This window comes from Adelges cooleyi, unplaced genomic scaffold, assembly GCF_023614345.1.
Source record: "Adelges cooleyi isolate 19-005CV unplaced genomic scaffold, UGA_ACOO_1.1 ACOO_flye_CR_arks_rails_tigmint_CR_PRNA_255, whole genome shotgun sequence".
NCBI classification, from domain to species: Eukaryota; Metazoa; Arthropoda; class Insecta; order Hemiptera; family Adelgidae; genus Adelges; species Adelges cooleyi.
Genome location: NW_026095921.1, coordinates 14902 through 29197, shown reverse-complemented (window position 1 = coordinate 29197; position 14296 = coordinate 14902). Strand labels below are relative to the sequence as shown.

At 29.1% G+C, this 14296-nt stretch overlaps 1 protein-coding gene and 1 long non-coding RNA gene across 2 annotated transcripts; both read left to right on the top strand.

The window, feature by feature from the left end:
* The first annotated feature begins 5824 nt into the window (after positions 1-5824).
* On the top strand, positions 5825-9568 carry LOC126837593 (uncharacterized). The gene is made up of 5 exons (XR_007685581.1): positions 5825-5864; positions 9052-9121; positions 9200-9229; positions 9311-9370; positions 9484-9568. It is a non-coding gene; the product is annotated as an uncharacterized LOC126837593 (long non-coding RNA).
* A 696-nt stretch (positions 9569-10264) lies between these two features.
* On the top strand, positions 10265-12129 carry LOC126837592 (uncharacterized). Its single transcript, XM_050571519.1, has 5 exons — positions 10265-10340; positions 10527-10577; positions 10909-10941; positions 11270-11356; positions 11678-12129. The coding sequence occupies exons 2-5, from the start codon at positions 10550-10552 to the stop codon at positions 11938-11940; spliced, it is 411 nt and encodes a 136-aa protein (XP_050427476.1). The 5' UTR covers positions 10265-10340; positions 10527-10549; the 3' UTR covers positions 11941-12129.
* The last annotated feature ends 2167 nt before the right edge of the window (positions 12130-14296 follow it).

Below are 14296 nucleotides of genomic sequence, written 5' to 3'. Positions count from 1 at the left end.
GGTGAACAAAATTGACAAATTTGTAAAAACCAATAATCGTAGTCAAGTTCTGACGCTTGAAAATTAAGTGTATAATATCACTTCATAAAATAGTATAATAAATCACAATCTAAATCAGTATAATAACAGCCGTCAACAAATACCACCCATTGTATAAAAATTTCACTGTTTTGTACAATAGTTTTTGTTACTCTAAGTAATTAGTATCGAAAAAGAATCAAAATATCAAATGTTAGAAATCGGTCAAAATTTTCGGCAAAATATTCTTTAAAAAGTCGACCTTCAAGGAATTCTTCAAACCCTTAGGAATAGTACTATGCCTTTTCTGTCGTTATTTGGCTATATTCGTTTCCTTTTACTAATTTTTGCGCATCGATAAAAAAACCAAAATGACAAATCGTTGTAAAGCAAACACCTAATATTAATAAACGTGTACCTTCGTGTAAGTATTGGTAATGATACAAAAATATGTTATTCTGATATTTTCGATAAATCAAAATACACTAAAAAATTGATAGATTCATTAAGGACAGGACACTCATATTCTCTTAAAATAATAGCATATTTATAATTTTTATAATTGGAGACACTTAATATGGTGTTAATTTACAATATTATAAAATAACCAGACATTTGCATTTTTTTTCACAGTTTAGATTTCCAGAAGCTTAGTGCCAGCAGAAAAAACTATACTTCACTCCACCCTTCCTCCCTAAATTTTTAAGTCTAATAACGCCAAAAGTAATTATCCAAATCGGGTTATCGACCAGTATACTATTCAGAAAATTATTCTTAGTTTAAATAGTAAGATATACGTTACTAAAATTTGATAGGGTTATGGAAAATTCTTAAAACATTTTTTATTTTTATATACTAACTAAAATCTATGTTTTCATCATAGTTCGAAACGGGATGGGTACAACTAGTATTTTTTAAAAGTCGTTTTTATATTTTCAAAAAATGCACTTCTTGCTGCATCGTTCGTATTACTCCAAAATCAAAAGGAAAATCAAATTTTTCCAAGACAAATTTTGTTTTTCTTTATCTTATTTTACAACATGTAACCATTTTTAATATCAATATTTTTTGGTTTTTTGAAAATTTAACCGTACTTATTCCATCTTTAAACTATGATGAAAACATTTGGTCTGTGTGTCCAATAAAAAAAGTTTTATCAATTAAAAATACCCATTGCTTCGTGTTCCGCTGAATTTAAAAATATTTAAAATGACAGTGACCATAAAAGATGGTGGAAAATTGTCAACAAATTAGGGGTCTCATTTTAGGCCAATACGAACCAATAAGTCGTTAATGACAAGACCATGAAATAGGTGTACACATTTTTTTAATTGTTAGAGGGTTGGCATGTGGCATTTAAAAGTATGATTTTCTACGGAAGTATTTTTTTTTTAATTTTGGCCTAAGCGTTAGCTCGAAAACACATTTTCTTTTACTTTAGAAAAACACTTGGGTGTTGCGGTGTGGATTTCCATTTACACTGTTTACATAAATGAAAATTTACGAATCGTGTTTTGCACGTTCAAAAGACGACAACAAATTCAAGGTTTTAAGAAATGCATGGCCATTCCGCCTTATTGACGATTTTCTTAAATAATAAACAAAACGACCTATGTGAATAATTTTTGGGTTTTTTATTGTACAATGTTGTTATTTCAAGGTCATTGTAATTTTCCCCCCTTTGGTATGACGATTTAGGGATGGGTGATTTTGGAATCTCTTATTTTAAATTATTTTAATTGTTAGAGAGTAAGGGTTTTGTATAATTTTGCACATTGGCACATGCGTTTTAAAAGTAAACGAAGATTTCAAAATATGATTTTCTATGGAAGTATTATTTATCGAATTTTCGCCTAAGCGTTAACTCGAAAACACAATTTTTTTACTATAGAAAAACTCTTGGGTTGTTCGATGTGCGTTCCCAATTTCACTGTTTACATAAATGAAAATATACGAACCATTTTTTACACGTTCAAAAGACGATAATAAATTCAAGGTCTCAAGAAATACATGGCCAACCCGACTTGTTGACGATTTACTAAAAAAATAACAATTTATGTGAATCTGTTTTGGTTTTTAGCTTTGATGCGGAGCTAAGAAAGGTTGAACTTTTTCTGGCTATAATTTCTAGAAAAATAGTCGGATTGAGTTAAAATGTATAAAGAATATTTATTTTGTATGTCCCTATACGTAAATAGTTTCAAATTTAAATTATACCCATTTCCCACCTCCCTAGAGGTGGTTAAAGTTTTTTAACCGTATTTTTAAGACCTATTTTGAGGAAATAATTATATAAAAGATAAAAAAAAGTCAGTACTCCAGACTGTATATTGTAAAGCTTTAGCATACCACGTCTCGGCTTTTTTTTGGATCTACATAATATGTACATTTCATTATATAGATTACGTCGGCGTCTTACTCAAAGGTCCCAGTCCTAGTCCCAGATCCTGTTTGAACAGTGCAAAGTGTCCCCAGAGTCGTGGTACATAGAATCGGCCTGTTCCTTTTATCACCTACCTTTCGCTCGAGTATCGTGGTTACCATGATTACAAACCAAGTGTTTATATTGGGTAAGCAACGAAAAATATTTGGTATTTAAAGTAGAAATTCGTGTATGAGGCCATCCTTAGGGGTGGAATTTTCGAAAAGTACTATGACAGTTACCTCCGCAGGAGTGTACTCAACAACTTACCTAAGTTTCATGGCTATCAGGTGAATGGATAAAGGTCACACACACATACATTTATTTTTATATATACAGATAATTTATAGTCTCGACATTTTGTAGTTTTACATTTGTTACGTATATAAGACAAATGTTAATAAGATTTGGGTGTTTTTAAAGATTTGAACATAATATGGTGAGCATTTTGTTTTTCTTTAAATACAACTTTTAGTTCTTTACTAAACCAAGAAAGGTATGATATATTATGTCTACGAATCTTAGGAATAAAATTGTTTAAAAGCAAAAAAAACAGATGATGTAAAATTAATAAGAAGTACCTACATTTAGAGTATATGCACGTTAAGAAAAGAATATTACCGTTGAACCGGATCGGTAAAGTTTTAAGGTAGGTAAATCATTTTTTTTTTTTTTACATTCAATTATTTTTCATCGATAAAGGCATGCAAATTTTCAATGACAAAGTCGGGTACGAGTTGTTCAGTTTGATTTTTTTTCTATGTGCAATAATATTAAGTATAAAAAGCCAGCACAATGGGATCGGGGCATAGCGGTACACGTTTTTATTTTGTGAACAACTGTTTTACAGGTGACGAGTAATCTTAGACATAAGTAAACCAACAAAACAGTATTTTACAAGGTGGATATTACAAAACGCGGTTGGATACTTTCTAATATAAGCAAATCGGGATCGTTCTAAAAAGTTCATCCCTACTCATTGAAAATCGAGAAAAAAAATAAAAAAATAAACTTATCGTATATCTTAAACTTACGGCGAGCAGTTTAAGTATAAAAGTATATCTTTTACAACGATAAAAGTAAGAGAGACGTATTTTGGCACAAGTGTGTATCTTCGCACGCGTTTTTCATTATTTACATAAAATACAACCTTGCGGTTTTGTTTGTACATTAAAACGACCGGGAAACTATTGAAATAAATAAGTTATACGTAGGTAATATTCCAATAATAATTTCTACATAGAACTAGGGAAACCAACCCGCTAAATACACAACCAACATGATTATACTGTCCAACGCAATGAAGTGATTAGTATGACACTTAACTAATCTATTGCTCGTAAGAAATGATTCATTTGGGATATTATTTTTGATAAGTGTGTATTTTTTTTTATACCTCCGATACAAGTTCTAACTTTCTAACCTTACACAGTTATGTGATCCGGTCTATCCGGTGATTACCAATCCGGTTTTTAATAAATAAATTCGGAATTTTACAGATATCATTTAGTACCTATAGATAAGATGTTAAACTTCATAACAATAAAAAAACCGAGAGCAGTACAAACCAAAAAAAAAAAAAAAATTGAATTTGTGTAAACTTAAAGTCAAAAGTGGTAATTGAGGACAAAACTTAATAGTATTATTCTGCATAGATCTACATAAAATTGTTTTAATGATTTAATACATTTTTATCAATTGTGTTATTGTTAAAATATACGCAATCTGCGAAAACACAGTTTTCGGGCAATTAAAAAAAAATTGTAGTGCCGAATTTGTTTTCCGTTTATTATATTATGGATACATATGGGTTCTAACTACTGACAAATTTTCAACTTTAAGATCTTAAAATTACGGCTAAAAAACTAAAAAAACTTGAACCCCCTCTAAAGGGTTGGGAAATGGGTTTAATTTAAATTTGATACAACTGACGTGAGCGGACATACCAAATAAATATTCCTTATACATTTTAACTCGATCCGACTCTTTTTCTCGAAATTATAGCCAGTAAAAGTTTTAACTTACAAACTCGTACGGTTTTTTTTATTTTTTCAAATTTCAACTGTGAAGAAGTAAACTTTTTCAACTTGTACCACACCCCTCCCCCCTCAAAGTACCAACTAGATAAAATTTGTGATTTATAGAGTTGCTATTCGAAGGAATTGGTCCAGTATTAAAAAAGTTACAGTGTAAACAGATAAAAAAAAAAGCCCACATCAGAGTAAAACCAATACCTTCTCGCTTTGCATCGAAGCTAAAAACTATTTGAAAAAAAAATGTTCATAGTGTGACTACTGCCGTTTTTCCCCTGTGCCCTTCATTTAGTCCTAGTTTTCTCTTATAGTGTGTTCTAAATTTTCCATAATGACAGTTAAATTCGTGTTATCACGACATCAGCGAAATTACTGTGTGACCACTTTTAAAGGAATAATACACGAACGCTATCTATACAGATAATACTATGGAAAATATCACAATGAAAAACATGTCTACTTTTAAATTATTAATTTATGGAAAGGTTTTGTTCATTTGTTTACTTATTGTACACACCTTTTATCAAAAAATGCACCAATGCACATTATAATCCAAAATTATGGCTATTTCGTGAACTGTTTTGGCGTTTAAGTCTGAACAATTTCCGACTTGAGAACATTTTAAACTAAAAAATAAAGAAGCAAAGTGGGGTCAGGGCTCGTAGAAGAAGGACAATATTTAAATTGTTGTTATTCACAATTGGTAGATAAATATAATGTTGTAAATTGTAAATGTTTATTATTATTTACAATCAAGGTAGATTAGGTAGCTACAGTAGTAAGCTTGCTGAGGTTGATTAAAATTCTAACTTTACACAGTTTTGTGACCCTAACCATTAACTAAACCGAAAGCCGTCAAATCAATTAATTCGAGATCGTTTAACAACTCAAAGGTCTGGCCAATGTTTTAGATTAAACATAATTAGCATAGGGCACTTTGTTGTAAATTATTGCAGAAAATAATTAGTTAATTCTAATTGATTAAAACTCATCATTATATAATTTACGCTATTCGAATTTTAGTATTTCAATACTGTTACAGTTGTTTCAAATTTCAATATTTGTAACCATTGAAACAGTTTTTGTAAGACCATAGTAAAATAAATATACTATTCCGATGAATAATATATTTTTTTTTATTTAGGAGTAGTGTGTAGAATAAAATAGTCTAAACTACGCTTTCTAAGTAACGTATGTACACGATAAATCACAAAAAAAAAATGAAACAGTTATGTAAATAAATGAACATAGTTACACTACAAAAGCCTATTAGAATTCTGATTTTCTGGTCGAAGTATAGGCCCAACCACAAGTCGCAAGCAGTACATTTAGTTTCAAAAGCTGAACAAATCGATTGTTTCCAACAACCCCATACGAACTCCACAATTTAAGTAAGTATTTTTATTAAACTCTTAAATGTTTAATCATATAGTGTTAAAAAAACCAGTACAGTGGGGTCGGTGCATAGTGGGGACGGAGCATAGTTGGGTCGGGGCATAGTGGTGACGGGGAGGTCACAGGTTTACAGGAATTTTTAAATCTGAAAATGATAAAATCACTTTCGAAAAAACGCTTCGATGCAAATCGGTAGTTAGTATTTTCAAGCCAGTACAGTCCAAACCAAGCACAGTATAAACCAGCAAAGATAGAAAGTTTTAAATGAAGGTTCTGTATTTACAAATGAGCATCAAAGCGTTAATTTTAAAGTGATTTTATCCGAGAGGACTAGTACAGTAGAGTATTGGCATAATGTAATCAAAGCAATGAGGAAACGGAGAGGTCACAGGTCTACAAGAATTATTATAAATAAAAGTGATAAAATTGAATAAAATCGCTTTCAAATTAACGCTTTGATGCTCATTTGTAAATACAGAACCTACAGCGATTTTATTCAATTTTATCACTTTTATTTATAATAATTCTTGTAGACCTGTGACCTGTCCGTTTCCTCATTGCTTTGATTACATTATGCCAATACTCTACTGTACTAGTCCTCTCGGATAAAATCACTTTCAAATTAACGCTTTGATGCTCATTTGTAAATACAGAACCTTCATTTTAAACTTTCTAACTTTGCTGGTTTATACTGTGCTTGGTTTGGACTGTACTGGCTTGAAAATACTAACTACCGATTTGCATCGAAGCGTTTTTTCGAAAGTGATTTTATCACTTTCAGATTTATAAATTCTTGTAAACCTGTGACCTCCCCGTCACCACTATGCCCCGACCCAACTATGCTCCGTCCCCACTATGCACCGACCCCACTGTACTGGTTTTTTTGCTTTATTTCTAACAAACGGTTCCTGTGTGTACAAACGTACCGGGTGATTGGTTAACTATGGACCAGTCAATAACTTAGAAGATATTAGACTTTTTTTAATTCTATTTTTAATTAAATTGTATTGTTATTAGTTGGGACAAATTAAATATATTTTTGAAAAATATAACCCCATCCCATTTATGTTAAAACCGTATGAACTTAAGAATTTTAAACGGTAACGTATACATTTTATTAACTTTTTTAACATTTTGACTGGCCGATAACTAGTTATGGATAATTTCAAGTTTTCAAGTTACTCAGGTTTAAAATTTAAGACGGGAGGGAGGGTGGAGAGTAGAGATGTTTTTATCTGCGCGCATTGCTCAACCACCCTTCCCCTTCCGTCATCAATTTTAAAATTGAATAACTAGAAAACTAATTATCCAAAACTGGTTATCGACCAGTCAAAATATTCAGCAAGTTATTCGTAGTTCAAAAAGTTAATCCAATATATACGTTACTATTTAAAAAACTCAAGTTTATAAGATTTAAACATACAAGGAACGGAGTTATAATTTTAATAAATATATCAAATTTGTCCCAACTAATAATTATTAAATTAAAAAAAAAAAAGTAATTAAAAAAAGTTTAATATATTTTAAGTTATTGACTGGTCTATAGTTAACCAATCACTCGGTATATAAAATAAAATTCGGGCGGTTGCTTTAAATGATAAAAACGCATTATTATTATTTTTACAAAAAGTATAAACGGATATATTAAAATAAAACACGACACAACATACGTTGACTTAGACCGTATTTTATTATAATTTAACTATCTTAACATAGTCCGAGAGACTGGCCTGGTTCATTTAATTCTCTCGAGAAGCGTATGCAGCTCGAGTGATCCGATTTCATTGAATTAACATATTCACTTGGAACTTGGATGCTCTCGCCAGCAATTGGAACATTTAAGTAGTTAAACAGTAAATTAGTTAGTGTTTAGCTAAGGGAAGTCAATCAGAGTAGTGGCTATTGAGTGAGGTTATACGTGGATCTTCGGATTAGCCGCTTCTTAATATCACAGCCTGATTAGACAGAACTTCTGAACGAACTTGTGTAGTCCTTCGACTAGTTATTAGGTAGCATTGGTAGAGGATCACCAAGTTAAAAAGGTATACAAAGTACAAACAAAACAGCAACTTAATTTAAGCAAATAATTATCATACGCTGAGTGAGCTATAGATATACCATTTATAAGTATGCGCGTTAGGAAAACATATCAGTTCCTAAGATGGATGACTGATTTGAATTAGACGCAAGTGTATTTCTTTATTAAATCTAAGTGATAAATTAATTTAATCTACAAGCTGCTGCTTCAACATTGTTGCTCCACTACAAACGAGGTACGTACACAATAACATTTTCACACACATCACAATAATATTTAGCGTAATGGTTTAATTTTGAAGAGGATAGCTCCGTTAGCTTCCATAATTTTTCCCATTTACCCACACACCTTGATCTAAACCATTACAAATGGTGACCAACGTGGGCTTTTACCTCTCTTTTAACCATTATACATTTAAATAAAAAAGTAATTAATACGGCGATTTATATAGGGAAAAAACCGACAATAATAATATTATTTATTTTATTTTATTTTATTACAATACAAACCAAATATGCTATGGGTTAAGTGTCTCTGAAAGAAGTTTCACTTCATCCGCGCGTACTCGTAACAAGCACTGTTTTTTGTTTTATAATGGTAATAACTATATTTCTAAAGATGTTCTTTTAAAACGGATTTGACATTCTCTCTTAAATGTTATCTTCTTTACGCTATTAACTCACTAATAGTTTCGTTTTAAATCCTTTTGGGTTGACTAAGAACCATTATGTGTAGTCAAGCTTAGATGCTTGAAAATTAAATGGATATAAAATGTAACTTTAATAACAAAATTTAGCTGAATACTTTTACCTAATTTCTATTTTGAATAGTGTAACCTAAGTTTTATATTATGCAATTTAAATAGTCAACAGACTTATTTTTATTTTTGTCAATCCTCAGTATAGTGAAATTACTGTAATTTTGGCCAAATAATCAACATTTCGATTTTGATTTCTATCTCCTATACAAAAAAATCAGTTAGCGGTCTAGGAAATATTGTGGGTCAAGTAGAAAAATGTTTATACATACATATGTATATATTAATCATATTAAAAACGGGTTCGCAGAACTATAACATTCTCATCTCTGAACCGGAGGTAACTGTGACTAATATTAAATGTTTTCTTAATCATTATTATTCGCAGATAAAAATGAAAATCTTCTGTTTGGTAATAACTTTTCTATTCCTTGTGGGTATTTTCGCAAATGATTATGGTAATTATTTTATTTTCACACTTACCAACTTAAGGTAGCTAAAATTTGAAAAAAAAATAACATTACACTTTTTTAAAGCGAAATATAATGATCTGGTGGGCCTCACAAGTCAGTAACATTTTTATTTTATAAACAAATGTTTTTAAAATCCACTGTTTTTATACATATTTTTTAAATTATGTATCACAGCTGCAGGCATCCGTTATACTTATTTTCAGCCAATGTCTGTAGAAGGTAGACCTGGAGCAAGTAAGATATTATATTTAAAATTATATATTAATACATATAGAAGCTTTGTCTTACCTAATTTGATTTAGTTTTAATATTTTAGTATAGCAAAAATCTTCATTTGTTTATTCTAGATGCAACAGTATCTAAGTTGGAGTATCTAATTGAGAAAATGGTTGATGATGTCAATAATAACTATAAATACCAAGAATTCCGTAATCATAATTATAATAATAATAAAAAACATCAATACAAGAGTAGAAAAAAATATTTGAAAATAATATAAAAACGTCATCTCCTATTTACTTTATGCAACTGATTAGTGTTATAATTATTATATTTCTCAGCGAAATTTGAATAGAAGCTTTATGAAAAAATACTGATGCTCATAAATAGCTCTATCAATCTCGTCTGATAAATATATTTTATTCTCATCGCCTAAACTGCATCTAATGACTGCATCTAAATGCATCAGTCTATATAATACAGTTTTTTCTACTTTGACTTTCGTCTTATAATTTATAAATATATATAATGTGATAACTAATAATTTATTATAGCAAATTCAATTCAATATCATTTATTTATTTAATGTTAATTTCAGGTAAAATTTGTTTTTTGTTAGCTGTACCGAGTAATAGATTTTGTTATATTTTATAAAATTATTTCCAATATTTAATTCCTATTGAATTCTCCAAAGAGACTCTCATCGTATTTAATATACAGTGGAGCATACTTCTTCCAAATTATCAGCGCACATGTTTTTTCTTCCTTGAAATTTATCTTCTTGTTTATAATAGAATATAAAATTAAATGCAATAACATACATTTTTGTGTTGTTAATTTCAGACGAAATAGAAATTCTCTTGGAAGTAGACGGTAATAATTTCTCATTGCACTTTATGGAAGCGTTCCAAACAGTTGTTTGATATTCTTTATGCACACAAGATTTTTGTTTTAATTTCAGAACCTCCACCTCGCCCAATTGAAAGTAAAAACCTTTTTTTATATATAATATTTATTATTCTTATTGCATATTTATTATTTATATTAAGTTGAGAATAATAATATGTACTTATTGACAAATACCAATATGAAATATCGGTTTCAATAATAAAACATATGTGGGTACATTAAAAATAAATGTACATTAAATGTAGTTTGTTTTAAATTATAGAAGCCAATCAATTCTTAGACATAATGCTTCAACAATTAGAGGCACTATTAGGTAAATATAAAAAAGAATGTATTTTTTAATTAAAAAAAAAAAAATAGTTACATATTTTTTTATTTTTAATAAAATAATAAAATAAAAATTGAAGTCATAAAGTTATATACGTTTTATGTTAAAATTTTAAGAATTATTCAAAATAAAATGTAAACCGTTTATTTGAAAATCGTTGTAAGGTATAAATTTACATATTTCATACAATAAAATATTGCATTAATTAATATTGATCTAATTAACCTCAGTTATAGAGTAAATATTTATATATAATTTATATAAACCTGGTTTTATTAACTGCATAATAATTTGATGTTTGATGTGTTTGTTACAGGACTAAGTGGCATATATTCAATTGATTTTGCTCGTAATTACGATTTTTTTTATATTCATTAATAGCCTTAAAAGCTTGTTTTAGATTTGATATTTGCTTAATTTTATTTATTTTATTTTTGTCAGAAAACAATTGTAATAAATTCAACTTTTTGTTGAGGAGAGAGTTAGAGAAAGTGAGACTAGAGTGTTAATGTGTAATAATTTTTTGGGGATTTGAAGTATAGAAAGTGTACATTTGTTGAGTTTCAACAATAATATGTGACTGTACAAAAAGTTGGTTGTATCACAATTAGTGAATAATGTATTATTTATCTTTATTATTTCTCCGCAATACGGTCTTTTAATAATTATTGTTTTAGCCGGGGCAACACGTGAAGACGTTAAAAATATAAGAAGAGCATATGTTGTTTGGTCTTTAAGAAGTGCAATCACACGTCGTATATTAGGTAAATATTATTATGGAGTTGTATGGTTTTTAAACGCTATTAATATATATATATATATATTTTTTTTTAAGTTATTTAATAGGAACAAGGATACAATTTATTTTACATTTTAACAATTAACTAAATAAATTATAACTACTTACACGTACATTCATGCAATACAAACAGCGTGGCTGTTCAATACGACACCATGCTTATTGTATTATTTTTTATGACTTCGTAATAACAAATAAAATAGTTGTGTCCTGCACAATAAAGAAAAGTAGTAACTAGTAAGCTAAAATGAGCATACTAAAAAAAAAATGTTTTCAATTTTTTTAGGTGCACCTGATGACGCCCCTATATTACCTAAGTGTCGTTTGCTAGCATTGTACTTGAGTACACAATCTCCATTAGCATACATAGAAGAAGTTAACATTGACCCAACTGGCCATACATGTATCTTCAAGGATAGACATCATTTCGAAAAGAGATACAGTAAAATCGGTGGCTCGTGGTCAGAAGTAGACGGAAATGGCCAATTCCGAGAAACACTCGAGACACAATTACAACGTATACAACCACAAGTTCCACCCACATCCTAACCTAATGTCAAAAAAACAGTGGCCTCCGTATTCTGTTCTTTACATAATATATTATAGTTTATCTTATTATTATCACTATATACACTATAAAATCAGAATTTTTAAAATATTATACATATATTTAAGCTGACGGGAAAACAACCGTCTTTGGATTTTTTCAATAACATATTTCATATAATACATTTTTTTGTACAGTAAGTACGTAACTTTATATGTCTATTTATGTGTCATATCATGTCTACCAATAAAATTAATGATTACCGAATAAGTAAAGTTGTATTTTTTCATCTAATCTATTCCAACTATTTATTACTGCTTTTAAATCCTTACACTTTATATTTCTACTTTTATTAAATTACTGTGCGAATTTGGGTGACAGGTTCATCGTTTATATTTCTAATAGATAATTCATCTTAATGGTTATTAAGTATTATATAGAGATTTGGTGTTAGAGGTAACATAACCTAAACGGAGTTCTAATGATGAGTGACTAAATAAAACAGTCTAGTGTATATTTTACATAAAAAGCCAGTTATGGAAATCCTGGCTGGTCAACCACAATGGTATTAGATTGACTTAAAATATATCATTGAAATACGAACAATGCAGGGTACGATAACTAATCCTACATAATATTTTAAATCAAAAAGAATGCCGATTTAAATTTTTTTTTCCAACGCATTGTTGTGTGCTAAATTCTAAATTTGTAAACTTGTTTTTTGTGGGCTACTACTCATGTTGTATACTTTACGTGTACGTGTGTACTACTTTGATATTTACATCGCTACGAAGATAAAAAAATAAGACACTAAAAACAATGAAAACTGACTGTGGTTTTGCACACAAATTCAAGGTATTTTATGTCTAACGCATTGAATAATACACAAAATCTGGGAATTAAAGGTAAATAATGTACTAGCGCATTTCATACAACAAAATTCCAAAGTACAAAATAAAATCTTACACATTATCTAGTGGAAGTCCGAATTTGGACCTCTGATTAAAGAATTCTGAACACATTGAAAAAAAAATATCGTTCTACTCGTTAAAATTGTTCTAGATAAAAAAAAAAAATATATATATATACAGGGTGATCCAACTAACGTAAGACACTCATTTTCAAGGAAAATATGAATATTTTGAAAAAAAAATTTTTCCTATTCTTTTAGATATAAGTTTTACTACATTTTTCAATGCTTTGAAAACTTTTATTTTCATCCCTTATACGATAAAAAGCGTCTAAGTTCACGTTTTCAAATGGCAACATATGTTTTTATGTCCATAAATTTGTAGGCAAACAATTTTAAAATATGTTATCGTTTGAATTATTGATTTTTATCCATCTAGTCGTTAGCTATGACTTTGTAAAGATATTAAATTTTCTCTTAACAATTGTTATATTTCTATGGTTTTCCAAAGACCGGGGGCCAATAAAATACTTATTTATGATCGCATTGTCCGATAGATGAGTTCACAGATAATCAAACACAATAAAATGTTTTGTGATATTTTGGTTGACCAGCGACTCATATTTATAGATAACCGACTTTTCTAACACACCGTCATGACAGGTAGGTTGACAGACCTATATTGAAAGCGGCTAACGAATGGCTATTTTACCACAACAATCAAAAACTGTGGTACAAGTAGGTTGAGAACTGCTGCTATGATGATAATACAGAATATTATTATCATTAATCTAGTCATCATAGTTTTCTACTATCTATGTTCTACATTCAACAAGTAACAGCACAGGCTAACAGATTATTATCATGCTATTATGAAAATTATAATTTTTATAGTCCTTATAGGTAGTAAACAATGGCTTTAAAATTTGGCTTACAATCTCATAAGTGCATACATTGAATGGACAAGCGTCGCGAAGCGTTACTATTATTTGTTTAATTATGTTCAATTTATTCAGAAGATGTTCTGTGCTCAAATAATTGTTTTAAACAATTTACACTAAATAAGGAATTTTGGATTTAATTTGCTTACTATTTTAATTCTACAGTAAATATTTAAAATGTTGCCTATTTTACATTTATAAATAACTTTTTATATAATCAACTTTATTAATAAAAAATAATGCAAAAAAGTGGACTGTGTTTAAATGATTAAGTTGTCTAAAGACTAGATATTTGTAAACAGTGTTTAAAAAAACCTACAACAAAATCACAGTTAAGTTTGAAATTTTATTAGTTATCGACTTAATTTAAGTCGGTAGTTCCAAACTGTGATTCAAAGTACTTTTACTTTTTTTTCAGTTTTCCACATTCTGTTGGCAAAAAAGATTTGATTTTTCTGTAACGGTAAATTTTTCAACATCATTGATATTTAATTTTTTTTCTAAGTC